The sequence below is a fragment of the Nymphalis io genome, chromosome 26 (assembly GCF_905147045.1).
Source record: "Nymphalis io chromosome 26, ilAglIoxx1.1, whole genome shotgun sequence".
NCBI lineage: Eukaryota > Metazoa > Arthropoda > Insecta > Lepidoptera > Nymphalidae > Nymphalis > Nymphalis io.
This window is the reverse complement of record NC_065913.1, coordinates 4,272,936-4,295,088: the sequence shown is the minus strand read 5'-3', so window position 1 is coordinate 4,295,088 and position 22,153 is coordinate 4,272,936. Positions and strand designations below refer to the sequence as shown.

Below are 22,153 nucleotides of genomic sequence, written 5' to 3'. Positions count from 1 at the left end.
CAATTAATGACATAAAAAAGAGCAAATAACACATACATGATGAGATTAAAAATTAAATTGTATGAATATTGTATGAAGCACAAAAAACCAGAATATTACACAGACTTCTTTTTCATCCGCTTCATCATATAACCGTTCATATAATTCGCAATAATCTTTAGGATACTATTGGAACTGTCTCTGATCCTATGTATCAAGGATGCTGATCTTTTCCTCGTGATTTGACATATAATCGTTTATTTTATTTATAAATTGTGAATATATTTTTTTTTATTTATGTTCATACAATTTCATTTTAGTAATAATTCTGCGATAATTTATAACGTTCAAGTATTCATTAAATTTAAATACATATGTCGAGAATAAACAGTTGGTAAATGTGCGTATGCGCATTGCATAGGCCAGACCATCTAATGAGCTCTTACTATTCTCCGCACGATTTTTTTTACCGCTGAACCGAATTATAGCAAACTAATTAAGCTTATCAAGATGGTCTTGATTCCACTATTGACTGGACTAGATTGAATAATCGAATATAATTTATATGTCGTCAGAATTCAAATATAATTTTATTATTTGATCTATAAATTTTTTTCACGTATATACATATATTCATAAACAATAATTTTATTTTTAATTTAGAGAAATTAACAATTGAATTTTTTTTTATGTAATACTTTTTAAACGTTTACAAGCGATACAAGAATATGTACAGTACAGTAAAGAAACAGCCTGTGAATGTCCCACTGTTGGGCTAACGCCCCTCTCCCTTTTTGAGGAGAAGGTATTGAGCATATTTCACCACGCTGCTCCAATGCGGGTTGGTGGAATACACATGTGGCAGAATTTTAGTGAAATTATATATGCAGGTTTCCTCACGATGTTTTCCTTCCCCGTCAAGCACGAGATGAATTATAATCACAAATTAAACACATGAAAATTCAGTGGTGCTTGTCCGGGTTTGAACCCACGATCATCGGTTAACACTAGGCCATCTCGGCTATACACGACACAAGAATATACTCAAATCACAATATATTCATTATTAATTTAATAATTTTCCAGGTTCCGAAGTAACAGTATCGAGTAGTTCGAACGGTTGGTCGTCGAGGAACGCGACGTTTAACGGATTGACGGACGATATTGACGATTCCGAGGTAAATAACATTATATACTATTTAACTACATATATAAATAAAAATTTCGAAATATAAATATTAGTATATATATTAGTGTTTACATTTGCTTACATTATAAATGAATAAATATATTACGAGCTATTTTAAACGGGTTTTAGTGTATATTATATACGATTTATGTTAGTAAGGTCGAGTGGGCCAGTGTAATTTTACAAGAATATTAAATATCATCTTTTGAGTTTGTTATTAGCGAAGCATGTTATTTTATTTTAACATAATTGAGGCAGTATTTTTTGATACTAGACAGTAGAAGTATAACCGCGATGGCCTAGTGGTTAGAATTGAATCTAAACCGATGATCGTGGGTTCAAACCCGCGCAAGCACCATTGAATTTTCATGTGCTTAATTTGTGTTTATAATTCATCTCGTGCTTGACGGTGAATGAAACCTGCATGCATCTAATTTCATTGAAATTCTGCCACATGTATATTCTACCAATCCGCATTGAACCAGCGTGGTGGAACAAGCTCCAAATTTTCTCCTCAAAAGGGAAAGGAGGTCTTAGCCCAGCAATGGGACATTAACATTCTGTTCCTGTAGACAAAAGACAAATATTACTCATGTTTCGTAAAATATGGTCCGTATCTTCGTCTATTCTAACCACAGGGCGACTGAAGACAAATAAACAAGTTTGTCTTTTAACTGACGCGATATCATTGGTCGAGGTCTAGAATAGTCTATGATGTTCAGTATTAAATTGAATATAAATACTTTAGTGGAATAGGTTTGTTTTATAAAAAGATACTTGATGGTAGAACCTTGTGCAAATCCCTCTAGAGAGGTACCACCCATTCATAACGTGTTCTACCACCAAACATATATTGTTGTGTTTCGATTTAAAGTGTTAGTGAGACAGCGAACAAAAGGTACAAGTTACATAAAGTTTGTCCGTCCGCCTACCTATATTTAATATATATATTGACAAGCCGGTTGGCGTGGTTGGTTGCTTGCCTTTCACGCCGAAGGTTGTGGGTTCAATTCCCACCCAGGACAGATATTTGTGTACATGAACATGTCTGTTTGTCCTGAGTCTGGGTGTAATTATCTATATAAGTATGTATTTACAAAACAAAAATAGTATACGTAGTATATCAGTTGTCTGGTTTCCATAGTACAAGTTCTGTACAAGCTTAATTTGGGATCAGATGGCCGTGTGTGAAAAATGTCCCAGGATATTATTTTTTAATAATATATATACATATTTATTATAAATTCAGATCTTTCTATATTTGTAGTACATAATATAACAGTTCTATCAGAAAATCGCATGGAATATGTAAATCTATTTTTTTTTAAATATTTACTCCTTCGATTGGAATAGTTTGTGGTAGATAAAAAAAATCTAGTTAATAATATAAACTAAAACCCGTCTAAAATATTTATATACTATATTTTATTATGTAGTAAATAGTAAATCATAAGGAAATTCATAATAACTTGTCTGCTATTGAATATAAAATATTTGTGCACGGTTCATGCATTTTTGTTATGTCAGTCCGCATGTGTGTATGTGGGTTTATATAATGCTTAGTGTTTTGTCATCTATATCATCATAGACTTTGTTTTTTTTTTTATTTGTATACTTGAAACTTTATTGCATTGAATATGATTTTTTTTATATTCATAAATATTTGTGATTAGAGAGCATATTTGTCAATTTTTTTATTGATTTGATATTGCATCCCGTTGAGTTATATTATTATACAAAACAACTGATCATATATATTAAGATAAAGATATTAATATTAAGATTTCACATTATAAACCGTAATTAAAATATATATATAGAAAAATGCCTGTTCAACTATAATGAATATAAAATTTAACTTTATTGTATGAATTGTAAAGTTCATTTTTCAATGCACTCAAGTTTCATACGTCGCATGTAAGCAAAGTCAAAGTATGTCGTTTGTTTCGCAGAGACGGACCAAGTCACAGCATGTTTAGTTCGCGGACAATAACTACAATAACATTCCATTATTATTATTATACATCGTTGATGTGAAACGTTTCGATTCGATTTTTATAGTGTAACGTTTGTATGTGTAACGTTACAGATGTAAAAACGTTTCACTTCATACACGTGTGCTTTTTTGCACGCGCTTGTTTTATTTCTTTATTTGTATTCGGACTTTGGTTTAATCTGTACTATAGTGTAATATCTTGTTTTGCTTAATCTGTATTGTTTTGTATTTTTAGTGAAGTTTTTTTTTTTTAATTAAAATCGTCAGATTCATAATATACATTCAATTTTTTTGGTTATTTAAATAAATATATAAATATGTAGATTTATGGGATATAAATGTAGTAAAATCATAAATGATGTTTATGATACTTTTCATTTAACAATACTCAGATTATTGCATGAAATCATTCAAAATACATTATAAACTTTGAATTATTATATACAATAATTAACTTATGTTTAGTTTTAATCAATTATAGCTACAAAAAAAAAGAGAAAATTAAAAAAAAAAGCTCCAATATACCCTAAATACATATCAAAGAAAAATTAAAAAGATGCATTTCATTTGAATTTCGAATTAAGTTTGTACTTTTTGCATTATTATTTTGTATTATAGAAATTAAATGATCCGCCTTTATTATATATTATAATATTACAATATTAAATTGAAGTCCGAATATAAATATTAATTCATGTTTATCTTTAGTTAAACGTACAGTCATATGAAAAATAGATTATTTTACATATGAATTTGTATTTACTTTTTCTAACGATTGTACGTAATTTTTAAAATATACAATTTTAAGTTTCGATTTGACATGAAATATTGTCATAAAGTTTAATGATCGGATATTATATACTATGTAATGAATGTTTGCAGTTTGAATGAATTAATTATATTTATAATATAATGTTTTATATCTAAAAAGAAATACTGCTTATTTGACTGAACAGATTAATGTAATTTTTCGAATAATTAATATCACAAAATGGCCGCCTTTTTCGCACCGTTTTTTATTTTTCCCAGTGGCGTAATTGAGTTTGTATTAATAATTTTTATATTAATTTTAATTTCTATAATGATATACATTATAAGTTAGGATGGAAGTATTATATATAATACGTGTTTAAATTATTGATTTTTTAATGGCATGGTGCAAGATAAGTTAATTGTTTCTATGTGTATAGCTGCGTTTGAGAATTGAATTGAATTATTAAAAAATTACAACCTGTATCGTGTGGTAATATTTTAAGACATAAATGGCAACACTGGGCAAATGACGTCACGAATACCGATAGTATGAAAAGGCAGCTATACATATAAGACATTCGGTTATGCATGTCCATAAATTATGGATTGTAGTCATAAGTATTTTTTTTTATTTGCATATTATTTTTAGTTTGTAGTTTTTATTTTTATGATGTCATGAATTATTTATTTATAAGTATAATTTAAATGTTGACAATATACGCTTGAATGGATGTGCTTTTTGTGTTTTTCTTTGCGTTTGCTTCCTTGTCGCTTGTCCTATGTCCTATCATTATCCTACCATACAAAAATTTTATAGTTTTTTTTAAGAGGATTTTTTTTTAAATTCGATATATTAATAAGATGTTATTATAGCATGAATGCATGGAGCATGATTTATTGAATTTCTTCACAACTTGCTCATAAAAGTGTTTGTTTAATCTGCAAATTAGATTATTACATCTCAGATTGTTTTGACCAGAAAAATTAGGTTCAGTGGACTATTTAGATTAATAAAAAAGTTATCAAAAAATTGGGGTTTCATATTATTCTTGAGAGCGATTCCTTGGTCTTCACACGTTCAGGAGAATGGTTCTAATAATATGATAATTCTAATATTTATGATGATGATTCCCTGATGGAGTGCGGCCATTCTTAAGGGAAGCCATCTGTGCGACTTATTATAGTACACAAATGTGTGCGCAAACACAGATGCACTCTGTGCCCATAGTTTCATAAATCCGACATGTCCGGAATGCGTTCAAGTGCAGCACCAACGGAACGGCTTTGTACTTCCAACTGTTAGGCTTTGGGTTGTTACTGAGAATTCTTTTTAGATAAAATTTCAACAACTTTTTATTGGTCCAATCCGGGATGTGATTCTACTACTAGCCAACGAGGCAATTGTGGCACAGTAGGATAGGAGAAGGATAATAATTTATAACACTAGTCGGCTTTAAAACACACACACACATATGACTCACATGTCTCCACGATCCATACGAGAAGGGAACTACGTCATACGGCAAAATCAGAATATGACGTAAGAGAAAACAGTTTATGCAATAAAATATGGCAATTATGAAGAAATTTTGTTAAATAAAATATTCAGGTTATCTGAATTACCTTTCTTATTTTAATAGCTAATATTTGTAAGTAGTTAAATGTAAATTTTGTTGGAATTTATTTCTTTCTATATAATTATGTTAATTGTAATAAGTTTTTAATGATTTCACTCTTGGTTAGACCAAAAGGTTTCAGGGGCAACCGTTACCGTTACCCGCTTCTTTTGATAAGTCTACCATTCGTGTAGATGAAGAATGGTAAAAGAATAGGATAAATGTGAGTTAAATCCGAAATATATAGATTTTCTCATTAAGTTTGCTTTAATAATCGCCATAATTTTGAGCGCATGATAATGCAATGGCACTTATTGGTTTTGAATCCGATCTTTGGTTAAGATTCACAAGCGGATCATCTCCGCTCCGTAGCACGTGTTTGCGAGATAAGGCATACTTATCTCGTAATACGATTTTTAAATGTAAAAAAATAGCGGCGTTACCGTGAATACTACAAAGCCGCCACCCCGCCCCACCCAGGACTGGGCCGAGTTCAACGCGGCCACGTCGACGATCGACGCGCTGCGGCCCGGCGTGCGCTCGGCGGGCGCGTCCCCGCGCCACTCGCCGCGCGCCGCCCGCCGCGGGTGGCGCGGGGACGCGCCCGCTGAGAACGCGTACGGGGAGCTGCGCGCGCCGCCGCTGCCGCCCCGGAAGAGCCTGTCGCCGGCCGATACCATCGCCGCCGCCTCCAGCGTGCAGGACATCGCCTCCGCTACCATCATGGGTACGTTCCTGGGACATTTTTTTTTTCACACACGGCCCAAATCTGATCCCAAATTAAGCTTGTACAGAGCTTTTACTATGGAAACCAGACAACTGATATACTACATATTACTTTTCTTTTTTAAAAACATACTTATATAGATAATTACACCCAGACTCAGGACAAACAGACATGTTTATGCACACAAATGTCTGTCCTGGGTGGGAATCGAACCCACAATCTTTGGCTTGAAAGGCAAGTATCTACCAACCACGCCAACCGGCTCGTCAACGTTCTGTGTATTCATGTACAGGATACGTACATATTGATAATTATTACATGAGAAATAGTACCTCCTGATTCAGATGCCGGCTCTTCCCGGATCTACGTTTCGAAGCGGTGATAATCTTTAATAAAAATATTAAACTTACTTGAAAAATGTATATTTTGATTTTATTGGATTTCAGTCAAAACCACCGTTTGCCAGATGTTCTATCACAAATCATTAGCATCATCTATATTTTTATCCTATCCTTTTAGCCTATCAAAAAATTTATGTCTGTTAAAGAAAAAATATAAGGGAAATTTAAGACAAGCTTTAATAACCTCTACAATAAGATTTATAATAATCTTAGAACCGCGTCGCCGCTCCTCCCTGGAACCTGAACCAGACTCCAGACATCGCCTCACCTCCGTGATCACAGGATCAACTGAAACAATCACGGGCCTTATCGATACTAGAAATCACGAGGTAATACAGTTTTGAATATTTATCTATTTATTATGGTTTTTTTTCCCATAATTCTTATACAAGCAGTATTTTTAACCACGGGACATTACAAGCCCAAAAATAGTACTCTGTATAGGGTGAAAGCACCACGAAACCACTACATACCATCCAATAGCTATGGAGTATCTACCCTAGGTAGGTATTATTTGTTCAATGAAAAAGAATAACAGCAACTGTCAAGCCTATGTCTTCTGTAATACGAATTAGTTGATTAATTTATTAAACAGTTATTGTAAAGTAATCAGCAGTTAAACAACGAAATGGTAACAGTAAGATCAAAAACAATTTTAGTTTTCTAATACGCGAATTCAGTATGACCCTCGAACTTAAGATACCTGTACTGTATATAACATAAGATTGTATATAATTATCTTCAGATACCACCTGATCCGAGAGCATTCGAAAAACCGAGACGAGCTTGCACCCCCCAATCAAACAGTAGACCTTTACCCGCTCCGCCTCCAGAAAGACAACCATTGGACAGAACACCATCCGACCCTAAACCAGAAAAATCTACTGACAACCGAGCTGAACGCCACGCAACGGACCGTCAATCCGACACCAGACACTTAAACGATCGACTCATAGACAAGGAACGACATGATAGATCGTCAGAACGGTTAGAAAATAGAAACGTCACAGATAATAGAACGGATAGATCGAACTCGGAGAATAGAATCTTGGACAGGCATACGGAGAGATATATGCAAGAGAGGCATATAGACTTCCGAAGTCCACCAGAAAGGCCAGATAAACCAGACAGACAAAGTGATCGATCGAGTTTTGACCGAGATACGAGGGTGGAAAATCGAGCACCGCCAAGACAAAGGTCATTACCGTCCACTACCAGTGGGAGCTTGGACAATCAGCCGACGAAGTCGACGACCATGCCGAAATTCCCTTCTGAAGATATTAAGGATCCGCCGTATGAAAATGTTGCGGTGGAGAAAAATGAATTAGCGGTTGCGCGTAAGTCAATTTATTATTTCAAATAAATTACATATATACTTTTTGTTTATAAACATCGAGATGACCCGGTGGTTAGAACGCGTGAATCTTAACCGATGATCGTGGGTTCAAACCCGGACAAGCACCACTGAATTTTCATGTGCTTAATTTGTGATTATAATTCATCTCGTGCTAAACGGTGAAGGAAAACATCGTGAGGAAACGTGCATGTGTCTAATTTTACTGAAATTCTGCCACTTGTGTATTCCACCAACTCGCATTGGAGCAGCGCGGTGGAATAAGCTCCATACCTTCTCAAAAAGGGAGAGAAGGCCTTAGCCCAGCAGTGGGACATTCACAGGCTGTTACTGTTTACAAAAAGAATTATCCATGACATTAACTATCTGTATACTAAATTAATCCATCATTTAGTTGTGATGACATAATAACATAATATATATTAAACAACCATCATATTATAATAACGAGGCTTAACAGAACGTTAAAAATATATTTTTTAAACATTCGTAAAATTAAAAAAATTGAACTTAAATTGTGATGTTGCCTGGTAATAAATATGCAAGCACATTAAAGGAAGTGAAGGATAAGACACATCAAAGGCACGGACAACGCGTCTGCGGAGATTCTAACATAAGTGTTTATAGAATAGGAAGGTGGACGAGCATATGGGCCACCTAATGGTAAGTGGTCACCAAACGCCCTTAGACGTTGGCATTGTAAGAAATGTCAACCATCGCTTATAGCCAATGCGCCACCAACCTTATGAACTAAGATTTTATATCCCTTGTGCCTGTAATTACGCTGGCTCACTCACCCTTCAAACCGGAACACAACAATATCAAGTATTGCTGTTTTGCGTTAGAATATCTGATGAGTGTATATTGAAATGTTTAAAATTAAGAGCATTTTTAATTTGTCGTTGCATTTTCTGGAGTCCATGAGACTATATTTATTAAATCATTCTGATGTACTGCCAATCATGGCCTCTAAGATGTTATGTCCCTTACGCTTGTTATTATACGACTCGCTCTACATATCGAAACTACTTGATAACAACAACAAACCGGCAATATAGATATATTTTTTTATTGTTATAATAAATTCTACATAGCAACACTTAAACTATATTTTTCTTTGTTACAGCCAAAAAAATCAACCCGCTGACCCACGACAAGCACGGCAGGAAGTACGGTGATAATGTATCGTACGAAAATATAAATTTAGACTACATTGCTCGTTTAGTTGGAGAGGGTTATCCAAAAGACATTGTAGTGAGAGCGTTAGGTATCACGAGGAATGATCTAGAAATGGCTTGCGATATATTACACGAATTCGGTTCTAAAATACAGCATAAGTGTTAAAAAATTGTTTTAAATTTAGTGGCACTAATTTTTGAAATTTTTTAGTCTGTGGTGTTAAAATGGCAATGTGGTAATCTTTTGGTGTTGCACGCTTTGATTTTTTCACAATTAATTGTTTTTTTTTTTTTTTTTGAATAAAATTATTCCGTGATAAATATTAGGTTTAAATTTAAATCTAATTAAATAGAACGTTTCATAAATTTTATATAATTATTAAATAAGCGATGACGCGGTTATATGGCGGTTTAGCGTGTTGAATCTATTAGCGTTTTCGTCTATGAATTAAAAAAAAAAAAGAATATATTGTAAATAAACGCGTTTTAAATTTTTTCAATTGTTACGGACTTGTTAGGCAAATTGTAAAAAATGCCAGATTTTCATATGGCAACAATAGATGTAAAGCACAAATGATTGATACAACCGATAGTATTATAGATTTAAAAAAAATACTTTTAGCTTAAAAGATACTTTAAAATGTTGTATTTATTTGCGATTTATATAGTTTAAATACATTTTAATTTTTTCCAGTGTTTTTCTAATCAGTATTTGATTCTCGCTATATTTTTTAACATCACTAGCTTTGTATATAAAGATATATTTCTATATTTTCTTATAAAAACGCTGTCTTAAAAAAATACTTAAAAATTACATAAATATATATATATATATATATTTTTTCATAATTAAAATATGTAATTCGACACTTCGACTTATGATATTCGCAATAATTTAGAATCGTTTTTAAATATCGTTTATGTAAATATAATACACATCAAGCATTCGGTTCACAAACGGACAAAATTAAATTTATTTACCGATGAGCTTAAATCATGAACAACAAAAATACGACAATCATTTTTTATATTCGATCTTCTTGATATTTTTCTAAATAATTAATAATATTGTTATTAATAAAAAAAATCAAATTAATAAAAAAATCGAATCGTTCGTTTTTATCGATTGTGAATGATGAATGAATTGACTGAAACTTAGGTTAAAATTTCGACTAGTCTTAATGTCGCTGTTTCTTTTAAAGTCTAATATGATTATGATTTGTAATTGCCTGTAATTTTAATATTACAATAGTAATATCAGACTTGGCAAAAAAGGCGATATTTAATCAGATTAATGATTACGAAGTGTAATCATCAATCACAATTACAGCATAACAAAAGCAATCAAAAATTAAGTGAGTGAGTAAGTCAAGTATGTGCCCCAGGGCCCCTTGTTCAGGATCTATTAAAGTTAATCTGTAATCAACATCGATGATTACACATTGTAATTGTAATCGTTAATCATTAATGTGATTACATTTTGCCCAAGTCTAAGTAATATCTATAGAATTGTAGTTATTACCCACGAGCCTCTAGCATATGAGTACATATCCACCAATAACTAGTCAAACTAACGGACAAAAAGTCCATATACATAATAACCTGTAGGCCTAATTGAGATGCATACTTCTCTAGTATTTTGTCCTTTTCGAATTCATAGTTATATCGAGTCTATAAGGTATGCTGTCAACCTTAAGATTACTATGGCATAAGAGAAGGATAGACTACTTTTATCTAAAATTGTAACAAATCGTTTGTCTTTGGGTAGGTTGGTTTTTAATATATTTTTTGTCAAAACCTAATTAAAAATAGCAATATTTACGTCAAATGTAAAATGTCAGATAAGGAAATAAAATTCTTATTAATAGTAAGTCTAGACATAGAGAATGGATTGAAGATTAGCATCATAAAATTGACAATGCTTGAGATAAAATGCGACTGAGCGGCCAATACATTTCACCTCCGGAGATCTGTAATACTTGCCAAATAATCGTTCCATCTCCGTCACACTTATCCGCCCCGATTTACTTGACAGGGAACTCTAGGTCATTCTCTATGTCTATTAAATAGGTTACCAATCTAAAATGCTACAAATTTATCTGGCCTGGTAAACTGACGACGCCATCTTGAAACGTCACTCAGACTGACATTATTCTCATCAAACGTTACACAAATATCAAGATTTTTTTTCTTTTCAAAAAAAAGAATGAAATATTGTTGCATTAATGCGGAATATTTTTATTCTATTTCGCATATTTTTAATAGCAACACTGAAATCGATGTCAGCGGCAATCACGAGCCCAGATAAGTTTGTTAGTCAATTGAATTGTATACTTTGGGCTCATAATAATTGTAAAGAACTATTACTGCGATATTTCAAATGCCTTTTGAGATAATTTCGTACACTATGTAACAATTTATTTCAATAAAATTAGTATAAAAATGGACGGGATAAATATTCAGTAGTTCTTATCCATTACATTTATACCAAGATTTAAATTATTTCTGCATTTTTTTTTACAAATAAATAATAATTAGAAAACGTGATAGAAGATACGACATGTTCTGAGCCGTTGATTTAAATTCGTTCTTGATTTTAAATCGCGTTCAAAAAAGTTTTAATAAAAAAAAAAAAAAAAAATTCACGATATTTTTTAATAATTGTTTCTTTGTTGATATTTTGTAAAAAAATATATAGAAATTAACTATATCTTTAGGTACTTCCTACATAATATTCTAAACGTAATTTTAAAAGTGATAACGCAGTATGATAACCAGAATAACGTGATTTTATCATAATACTTTCGAGATTGGAATTTTAATATGGCGTTGAAAGTTTGTAAATTTAAAATAATCTCTGAGGCTTTTATTATCATAATAATTATTGTAATTTTTATACTACTTTAATAGCACTAATACTTGATATATACTTGATTAATTTAAAAAAATAAATAAACATATTCCATATTATATTTTTCATATTTTATGACATTTAATTTTTATTATCTGTAGCAATATTTTTTTTTAATTTTCATAAAGTGCGTTATTTATAATTAGTAGCATTATTTATTTGCTTATTTAAATATATCGAAATAGAAAATTCTCATGTCAAATTTCTAAAAAAACCTACCGTTTGATTTATTCAACAGCTATCTTTATCTTATTTAATTTAATTTTTTTGATTGGCAACATTGTGATTATTACGGTACCAAATTTAAAAGTGGCCGTGATTGTATGGATGAACAATTAAATGTAGTATCATATCATTCGACAATATTTACACGTTTAACATGCACTTTTACTAATGTTAGTTGTTGATTACAATTCTAATGGCAGTTTCGGAGCGTATATACTTTGATGAATTTCCTCTAAACATGATTTTTTTTTTGTTTACTTGGCAGCTCTTTTATTTTAATAACTATTTTTGAATTTAAATTTTTTATGTTAATTATTAAAACATAGCTTTGGCTTAGTGGTGGTTTTTTTTTAATTTTTTAATTGTTAGCAAGTTATATTTGTCACTCACAAATCATTGGACATACGAATACAATCACAGTGTTTAAAGTTAAAATGGCTGTCGAGAAATTGGTACCTTCAATGTCCTACATTTCACCGATAAACATAAATGATATTCCGTAATTATTTGTAAAATATTTTCTCCGTAAATTTATTTTTTTATTGTTTTAATTTATGTAATCAAACATTTGTGTACTGGTTGTAATATATTACTTACAAACGTTGCTTAAAGGCTGTTTAGTTAAACATTGATTTCTCTCTTTCTTTCAATATTGATTTAACATTTGAAAGAAGAAGACAGATTGTTCAACTAATCACCCGGTAAGTAACGTTCATAAGTAGTGCCGTATATTCGTATATTGTAACAAGTTTAGTGGAAATTTATCAAAAACATGAAGATGGCAACATTTGTTTTTATTTTTTTTTATCTTCATTTATGGTGGATTTGTATAAATTGAAAACGTCAATGATCTTTTGTAATATACTTGTTTTAATATTCAATTGTGATTTCTACCTTGCAATATAGGAGCAATTTTTATTTGTTTCGGCTTAAAGGAGAGGTATGTTTTGGCGAGGCTAGGTATTGTTTACGCTTTCATCGAAGTATATTTCCAAATATAATTAAGCAAAATTACTTATGAATTTTATTTGAACCTATTATTTTTATAGATAACGACATAGTATCGTGGATTTTTTAAACGGGTGTGAAATAAATCAACCCCCCATTGTTTTCAACTATCTAGGCCCCTAGGCACTCTGTATTAGAGATTTTTGGTTGTCTGGGCCCCTAGGCAACAGCTGGGTGAATGCTATGTAAGGTGCATAGGATGCACGACTTATAAAATATTTACAAATTATACACCTAAATATTCTTAAAATGTAGTATATATATTAATTGCTGATATCTGGATCAGATAAAAAAATTCCATAGTCGTTTCTGAGACCAGCGTAATGAAGTCCTGGCCGATTTCGGCCCTAAGCGGTTAATCCCAAGGGCGATGCCTCTCAAAATCCGATGGGACGACAACCCGACACGACTGGAAATAGTTCAGGCGGAGCACGGGAATGTACTTACTTCCAACCTCCACACATCGGGATGCTACTGAGACGTTTCGACAAAAACCCAATAACTTTTTATTGGCCCAACCTGGGGTGTCAATCCAGGACCTCGGGATCCGCGACTTTATATCTACCACCAGACTAACGAGGCAGTCAATAAGTCAGCGTAATATATAGAAAAGAAATTTAAGTTTCTCAAGGTTACAAAATTGGAATCATATACTAATCTAACAAATTTGAACTCTATTTGACTTTTTGTAACGAAGGTCCCCTTATATGTATTTAATAGGCAGACTATTATTTGAAACGTAATACTTAAAACATTAAAAAACCAAGTTAACTGTGACATATGGTCGGTTACGTCATTAATAATTAAAGTACATTCAGAAGATTATAAATTCATCCCCACACTTCACTTTAAAAAATGAATAAGACATAAAAAATATATTAAAAATCAGATAATGAAAAAAAGTATTATAAGCGTGAAAAGTTAATGTTCTAAATCATAATTACATTTCTGCGTATGAAATTCAATTATTCATCCGCAGAATATTTCGCTATGGTCGATTTCAAGTACTTAATATCTTTATGTATAGCGGTAAGTTATATTAAATTAGATTATAAAAGGTTAATGATTTAGCAAGGTTTTTTTCATAAGACCTTACGAATTATTTTCGTATATAAAATATCTTTTGGAAGCCACTTACAATTTTCAATAAGATTTTTATCTAATTGTTTGCAAAGAAAAAATAGATTGGTCCTGAATTTTGATTTATAATATTTGTTATATCATATTTGTAACAAAATATATATTAATTACAATTAAGCATGTAAGGTATATATATCCCCGAGGGATGCTCGGGGTGTATCCGGGCTCAGAATATCAGAACTCTCGCCTAACGAGTTTTGATCCGAAGGTAGAAAGAGGATCTAACGTCTTATATCAATAGCCTTGTGATGGTGGAATTGATTCAGCCCCACCTCAAGCACTGGGTCAAAAGGCTCATTTAGGCTGGCACTGGTACTTGCCGGAAATGTTTTTTCGATGAATGTAGGTACTCAGATACCAATATCAGTGGGCGGAGTCACCTGCTTGTCACGAATGTGTTGCGATCATAACCACGGCGTATAACACTCTGTTGACGTATGCCATACAAGGGCCTCAGTGCCCTGCTCTGTTAGCGACAGTAGGCTGAGTCCTCTCGCTGACCATTATAGTAGCGCATATTCGGTAGTGAGAAGGGTTGGTCTGTATCCGCCTGCTGTGAGAGAGTCGCACTGAAGGAGGCCATAAACTAAACCGCTTCTCAGTACCCTGAGATATCTTCGAAGCGAAGGAGGACTGCAGAAGCTGGTCAGCCTTCCGTGGACATATACCTAGAGGTCAGGTCATCAGGCGTTTTCCAGCAACATAAAATGGACTAAGCATGAATCGTATACAATTTACGAATGACATAATTCTAAATATTTTTAATTATGATAGTAAGACTGATAAACGATATTAACTGGCCGTCCTGCTGTGCTCGCCATTTCTTTATGCAGACTTTTTGTTAAATTAAATATAAATTTTTAGTAATTGGCCGTTTCGTTACAAATTCATACGAATTAATTTTGTGTGTTATTTTTTTATTGTTCTATTTTGTTTATAAATTATGAGTATAATATTTATGTTCTTTTATTTTATTTAACTTTCATTTTTTATAGTTCTATCATACATCTGGCCAATTCCAAGAACACATAGACTTGCAGAAAATATCTGAAGTAATGTTTAGAAATGAAAAATTCAATGTTCTTAAACCAACAGTACATGTTATACAAGATCATTTCAAAGAGTTCATACAAAAAAGAAACAGCGTAAATTTCCCAACAGAACGAGTATTTTTAGATAAAAATGGGTTTCGACATTTCTGGGAAGGCATGGAGTTTCCTAGACCTAAAAGCTTACGTAAAGCCATAGCATTAAATACTGATAAAGAAATTATACAACTTAAACACAATAACAAACAAATACCTACTGCCACAGACACCAATAAAAATGATACAAACGTCAAAATGAAAGATAAACCAAAAAGAAAGAAGAAAATCGAAGCTGATATTTTGATTCCAGCCAAACAAACCTTAAGGGGTAAATCAACGGTTGTGAAAACTACATTTTTCTGTCCATTCTTTGGTGTCATTACAATGTCTACTAATGTTGATAAACATTTTGATGACTCACAGACATTGCAAGACATTAAATAATCATAGTATTAAGTACAATAATATAAGACATATTTATAACAATTTTGATGCATAAGTATTGTAATTATTTCTCATTTGATCAGAATAAATCATTTATTTTTAATACGGCGTGCAAACACAAACAGTTTCATTATATTCATAGATAAAATATTGTAAGTTTAGTATTTAAAAACTCTACATTTTTTAAATTACAGTTAAGGCTTATTATGTACTTTATTCATCAAAAGGTTTGCTTATATTGACGTCTTCTTTAGGACCATCCATAAATCTCCTATTGAATCGCCTGGTCATATACGGGTCTTCGTCTTCGTTATCGAATTTATAAACATTGAATGTATTTAGAAAACCATTCACAGCTGTTTTTAAAGCTCTCCTATAACTCGTTACTGGCATTTGTCTTCTCAACGTCACTACCGGTTCGAATGGTATTATCATACCAGCTGCGCTTGCTAAAAGCGGTATTAATGGTGCAGGTAAATAGAAGGAAACGATTTCCATCACCCCATTGACAATACATGTTCCAATATTTGTGAGAACAGTTTTTATTTTCGGTGTATTAAAAAATGTTTTTATGGAGAACGTTATTTTATTATAAAAGTTCAGTATGACGTTATTTTGAACATTGGATAGTTCTGAGTTATTTTTTCTAGGGGATTCGATCTCTTTGTCTGGTATTTCTATATTTTCATCAATAACATTAGAGTTTAAGAATTTATAAGGTTTATCGTCTATTGTTGTTGTTTTTTCGAATTGGTCATTTATTTCTGGGTTAAAACCGTCTGGTTGAGGCTGTAAAGATTTTATAGTTTAGTTTCAACAAATAGTGTGAAGTTGTCATAATATTTATATAACTTATTTTTGTGAAATAAAAAACAATTTTGCGTATATTGTATTCTATATAAAAAGCCGAGATTGCCTAGTAGTTAGAACGCGTGAATCTCAACCGATAATCATGGGCTCAAACCCGGGCAGGCACCACTGAAATTTCATGTGCTAATTTGTGTTTATAATTCATCTCGTGCTTGACGGCGAAGGAAAATATCGTGAGGATACCTGCATGTGTCTAATTTCATTGAAATTCTGCCACATGTGTATTCTACCAACCCGTTTGGAGGCCTTAGCCCAGCAGTGGGACATTAACAGGCTGTTATTGTTGTTGTTGTTTGTATTCATCAGAGGTTTATTGATGCGTAAACATATTAGCGCTCGGTACACGGTACTCCCTACCGAGAGATTCTTGATCTTACTGAGGTTTCGAGCGTCAGATGACGTCAGCGTAAGATTTGTTATTGTTAGCATGTTAATGTGTGCGTGAGATCGTTACCTGAGCACATGTTTACACATCAATTCTCGTAAGTTCCTTGGTACTTACATTTCACCATTATTTATTTAATAATATACATAGTACAGATATTTTTGAAGTGTATGTATTTTTTTATTTATTAAGTTACAATCGAATACCAAAATAAAATTATTTAAGATTCAAATGATCACCGTTGCATTACATTTTAAAATATAGTTAAAGGAGAAGCTACAAGAGATAGATGATAAGCTACTGGTTCTAAGAGTAAAAGAGACAGCAAAAAAAACACTAATACTTTTTTTAATACTTAAAATTCTTACAAATATACGTCAAAGATTTATATTTACTATAATATGAAGTATACAATGTAAGTATGAATTAATAACAAGACAATTCATACGTACTCTAAATAAAATGGATTAATAAATACGATCAGAAAAGCCGTAGAAGATTTTGTCCGGGTTACCCAAAAGAAATAGATAAATAAAAAGTAGATAATACATACACAATAATATCTTTATTATAGACAGTTTTGCCGAAAAAGTATAATATAGAATTTTTACTAAGTATTTGCATAGTATATTAAAAACAATTACAAATAAAACTTACTATTGCTACAATTAAATATATGCAGTTGAATATAAATGAAGTCTTAACCAAACGAAAAAACATGTTTTATTTCAACAAAAGTTTTTGTAACTCGTTCATAAAATTATATTTTACAACTTTAGTGAGTATAAAACATTTTACGTTTAAAATACGTATATTTTATTTCAAATAAATCTAAACATATATTTTTATTTACATAAATTGTTTATTATAATATTGAAAAGTAATTTATGAGTTAAGCCTATTTGTGATTTATACAAACTTTACTTGGTGGTAGGGCTTCATGTAAGTATTCTACGTAGGTTACACAAAGGTACCACTCATCATATATTCTACCGCTAAACAGCAATACTTTGTATTGTTGTGATCCGGTTTGAATGGTGAGTGCGTCTGTGTAACTACGGGTACAAGGAAGAGAACATTGGATTAAGACAATTACAATATCTATGAAAGTTTGTGACCACTTACCATCAGGTTACCCATTTGTTACTCTGCCTACCTTAGATTAAATAAAAAAAACATTTCCGACAGTAGGTTTTCATGCATTTTTAAGGTACCACTCAAGGTGGCAGCGGCAATCACACTGCCAAACAGCAGTACTATATGAATGTCATCATTACAAGTTTGAGTATAGGAGTACTGCATATCTTCACCACTATCACGTTTCCTTTAACTTGTGACGTCACTCAGGAGAACAGTCACGCCTGCTGACGTCATCCCTGCTAACCTTGGTTGCAGATTACTCAGGGATGTAACTATGTGAAGCTTAAATTAAACTCATCGCCAATTAAAAACATCGTGTTACATTTTTGACCGCTCTTGAGCGTTCACTGACCACGTGGTCTGTTATCATGTTACCCATAAACTCGTATGCTTTCTATTATAAAAAAGTGCTCTATTGGTCAGAGTCATGATACAGTTTTAAAATGAAATTTAAAAAAAACATCTAATGCTTTCAGAAATACACGTTTTTCAGAGATTCATTATCCATTAAAAAAAAACAATTAAACAAGATTAGTCGCGTAAGCGTCGATAACGTGATTTTAATTTGAAATTATTGCGTTCCAGCCACGAAAAAGTAATAATATAAATATTCGTGTATGATCTCCGGACATATCGAGTTACAATGGATATTTTACTCATTGCCCTATCGGTTTTCGTTTTAATAACGAATGTAGTCGCACAGGTGAGTTACTGCTTGTTTATGGTTTTGACCGCGGCAGTATTACAGGCACAAGGGCCATAAAATCTTGGTTCCCAAGGTTGGTGGCGCATTGGCTATGAAAGCGATGTTTGACATTTCTTACAATGTTAATGTCTAAGGGCGTTTGATGACCACTTACCATCAGGGTGGTCCATATGCTTGTCCACCTTCCTATTCTATAAAAAAAGGCTTCGCTCGCCTAACAATTCAGTCTTGCTAAATACTAATTCCCATTGCTCTTTTTTTAAACATAAATGATTTTTATACAAATCTTAGGGTTATGTTAAATTATGAAAAATCTTACCTTAGTGCTAACCTGCTGTGGAAAAGAAACGAATGCAAATTTTTATGTTGCTAGCCCCAGTAATTCGACTGCCTCGTTGGTCTAGTGGCTTAGTGGCTTGATGTAAGGCCACAGACCCGGAGGTCCTGGGTTCAAGTCCCAGGTCGGGCCAACAAAAAAAAATTGGATTTTTCTGTCAGAAAATTCTCAGTAGCAGCTCGGAGTCTGGAAGTTGGAAGTGTGTACAATCCCGTGCCTCGTAAAGCACGTAAAGCCGTTGGTCCTACGCCTGAACTCCTTCCGGTCGTGTTGGATTGCCGTCCCATCGGATTATGAGAGTTAGGGAATAGAGAGTGCACTTGTGTTTGCGCACACACTTGTGCACTATAATATCTCTTGCGTAGCTGACTAATCTCTCTTGAGATTCGCCGCCGTGGCCGAAATCGGTCTGGAGGATATTATTATTTAATAAATTTGGGTTATGCGTTGATATGTCAATTAGTTAACTTATATATATATATATATATATATATAGACTTATAATCTATGATTTATTTATTTTTTTGGCAATCACAGTGTAATTAAATTTACTAACTTTATATAATCTTAATGAATTAAAGACCTTTCTAAAAAACCTTAATTATAAACAATGTTTTGTAAGTAGGTTATAAGTAATGCCGTATATATATGTAATTGTACCTACCAGGACAGTATAGCATACGTAAGTTCTTGACTCAACCATCATTCAAATTTTATGGATATTATGTAGAAAAATATGATACATCCGAGGACTCTCAGAATATTGCGCTCAACCACAATAAACTCCAATATACACACAATACTGTTACGAAATAATATATCGTAAACGCCTGTGAATGTCCCACTGCTGGGTTAAGGCCACTTTTTTGAGGAGGAACTTTATTCCACTATGCTGCTCTAATGCGGGTTGGTGGAATATACATGTAATAAAAATAATAATAATAATATCCTGGGACATTTTTCACACACGGCTCCCAATCTGATCCCAAATTAAGCTTGTACAAAGCTTGTGCTATGGAAACCAGACAACTGATATACTACACATACTACTTTTCTTTTGTAAATACATACTTATATAGATAATTACACCCAGACTTAGGACAAACAGACATGTTCATGCACACAAATGTCTGTCCATGGTGGGAATCGAACACACAACCTTCGGCGTGAAAGGCCAACCACGCCAACCGGCTCGTCAAATACGTGTCAGAATTTAAAGTGAAATTAGACACATGCAGTTTTCCTCACGATGTTTTCCTTTACCGTAAAGCACGAGATGAATTATAATCACAAATTAAGCACATGAAAATTCAGTGGTGCTTACCTGGATATGAATCCACGATCATCGGTTAAGATTCATGAGTTCTTACTACTGGACCATCTCGGTATATATTATTTATAGCTTTATATTGTTGCAGGTACCATACGATTACATACCTATAGGCAGGCAGGCTCGACGCGAATGGCCGGGCGCTCATCCATCTGACATTAATCTTTATTACGAACGCCTGTTCCCATCACGCCGCAGATACAGTGATTAATTATAATGTAATATAATTAAATAAATTATATTCACAATGAAAGTGTTTTTATTAAATAACGGCCTTATAAACGTCGTTAAGTGAGTGATTTGTTAACTGATGCTTCTTTGTTGCTTTTTGCTTGTCTTCTTCTTTCTAATATCAAATCAATTGTGACAGAAAGAGAGAAATCAGTGTTTAATTAAACAGTCGCTCGGTTCATAAGTCAGGCCGTTAGTGTTTTAATCATTTGAGAACAACAAGGAAAACAACTGATAGGAAACAAGATTAAGAGAAAACAAAAAAAAAATTCAGTCCAAAAATTTTGAATGTGATTCTGTCTGGTAATAAATACATGAACGCACATGATACTAGCCGACTCTAAATTCATAGAAAGATACCACAAGCGGACACCGTACTGGTAGTAAAGCTTTGTGCAAGCTCGTCTGGGTAGATACCACCCACTCATCAGATATTCTACCGTGAAATAGCAGTACTTGGTGTTGTTGTGTTCCGGTTTGAAGGGTGAATGAGCCGGTGTAATTACAGGCACAAGGGACATAACGTCTTAGTTCCCAAGGTTGATGGCGCATTGGTGATGTAAGCGATGGTTAACATTTCTTACAATGCTAATGTCTATGGGCGTTGGTGACCACTTACCATCAGGTGGGCCATATGTTTGTCCGCCTTCCTATTCTATAAAAAAACAACACCTCTGTGGCGATTACAAGACAGTATAAAAAAATCCCCTGTGATAGAAGCATGCGGATCCACACCTCGTTTCGAGCAATGAAGGGAAATGTGATAAAACCTGCACGCGTCGGAAGAAATTCCGTTACATATATTTGTTTGACGGGCCGGTTGGCGTGGTTGATAGATTTATTAAAAAACTTGCCTTTCACGCCGAAGGTTGTGGGTTCGAATTCCACCCAGGACAGAAATTTGTGTGCATGAACATGTTTGTTTGTCCTGAGTCTGGGTGTAATTATCAATATAAGTTTGTATTTACAAAATAAAAGTAGTATACGTATATAAGTTGTCTGGTTGGGATCTGATGGCCGTGTGTGAATAATGTCCCAGCATATTATTTATTTATTTATTTTGTTTATCAACACAAGCCAGCTTACAATAATTTTATGGTAGGTCGTGGCATACATGATTGACCTTAACGATATGAATGTTTAGA

The 22,153-nt window shown here is 32.9% G+C and overlaps 3 protein-coding genes across 9 annotated transcripts in view; 2 read left to right on the top strand and 1 right to left on the bottom strand.

The window, feature by feature from the left end:
- The window catches only part of LOC126778451 (E3 ubiquitin-protein ligase CBL), a 76,414-nt gene extending 66,929 nt beyond the window's left edge, over window positions 1-9,485 (top strand). The window contains exons 9-13 of one of the 2 annotated variants that reach the window (XM_050502001.1): window positions 1,066-1,157; window positions 6,014-6,260; window positions 6,875-6,990; window positions 7,407-7,998; window positions 9,142-9,485. In XM_050502001.1, the coding sequence (XP_050357958.1) occupies window positions 1,066-1,157; window positions 6,014-6,260; window positions 6,875-6,990; window positions 7,407-7,998; window positions 9,142-9,359 (1,265 nt within the window). In that variant the 3' untranslated portion in view covers window positions 9,360-9,485. Of the gene's footprint in view, window positions 1-1,065; window positions 1,158-3,120; window positions 3,372-6,013; window positions 6,261-6,874; window positions 6,991-7,406; window positions 7,999-9,141 lie in introns of those variants that run through there. The other variant, XM_050502002.1, reaches the window with a different exon arrangement.
- Window positions 9,486-14,212: 4,727 nt separating this feature from the next.
- On the top strand, window positions 14,213-21,030 carry LOC126778585 (uncharacterized). 6 transcript variants are annotated; one of them, XM_050502261.1, is made up of 4 exons: window positions 14,213-14,366; window positions 15,473-17,361; window positions 18,990-19,107; window positions 20,866-21,030. In XM_050502261.1, the coding sequence occupies exons 1-2, from the start codon at window positions 14,292-14,294 to the stop codon at window positions 16,007-16,009; spliced, it is 612 nt and encodes a 203-aa protein (XP_050358218.1). In that variant the 5' UTR covers window positions 14,213-14,291; the 3' UTR covers window positions 16,010-17,361; window positions 18,990-19,107; window positions 20,866-21,030. The 6 variants fall into 6 exon arrangements, 2 of the variants coding, with proteins under 2 accessions (XP_050358218.1, XP_050358217.1); XM_050502260.1 differs by having other exon boundaries at window positions 18,475-19,107; XR_007670157.1 differs by lacking the exons at window positions 14,213-14,366; window positions 15,473-17,361 and adding an exon at window positions 18,005-18,042.
- LOC126778577 (uncharacterized) lies at window positions 16,204-18,491 on the bottom strand. The gene is made up of 2 exons (XM_050502253.1): window positions 17,922-18,491; window positions 16,204-16,798 (listed from the first exon to the last, which is right to left on the bottom strand). The coding sequence occupies exons 1-2, from the start codon at window positions 17,982-17,984 to the stop codon at window positions 16,223-16,225; spliced, it is 639 nt and encodes a 212-aa protein (XP_050358210.1). The 5' UTR covers window positions 17,985-18,491; the 3' UTR covers window positions 16,204-16,222.
- Window positions 21,031-22,153: the final 1,123 nt, after the last annotated feature.

Bases quoted from the DNA above. Each gene is read 5' to 3' on its own strand.
- LOC126778577 (XM_050502253.1), bottom strand. From the start codon at position 17,984: ATGTTTTTTCGTTTGGTTAAGACTTCATTTATATTCAACTGCATATAT. The intron at 16,799-17,921 runs GTAAGTTTTATT...AAATCTTTACAG, and splicing joins TATATTTAATTGTAGCAATA to CCTCAACCAGACGGTTTTAA.
- LOC126778585 (XM_050502261.1), top strand. From the start codon at position 14,292: ATGAAATTCAATTATTCATCCGCAGAATATTTCGCTATGGTCGATTTC. The intron at 14,367-15,472 runs GTAAGTTATATT...CATTTTTTATAG, and splicing joins TAATATCTTTATGTATAGCG to TTCTATCATACATCTGGCCA.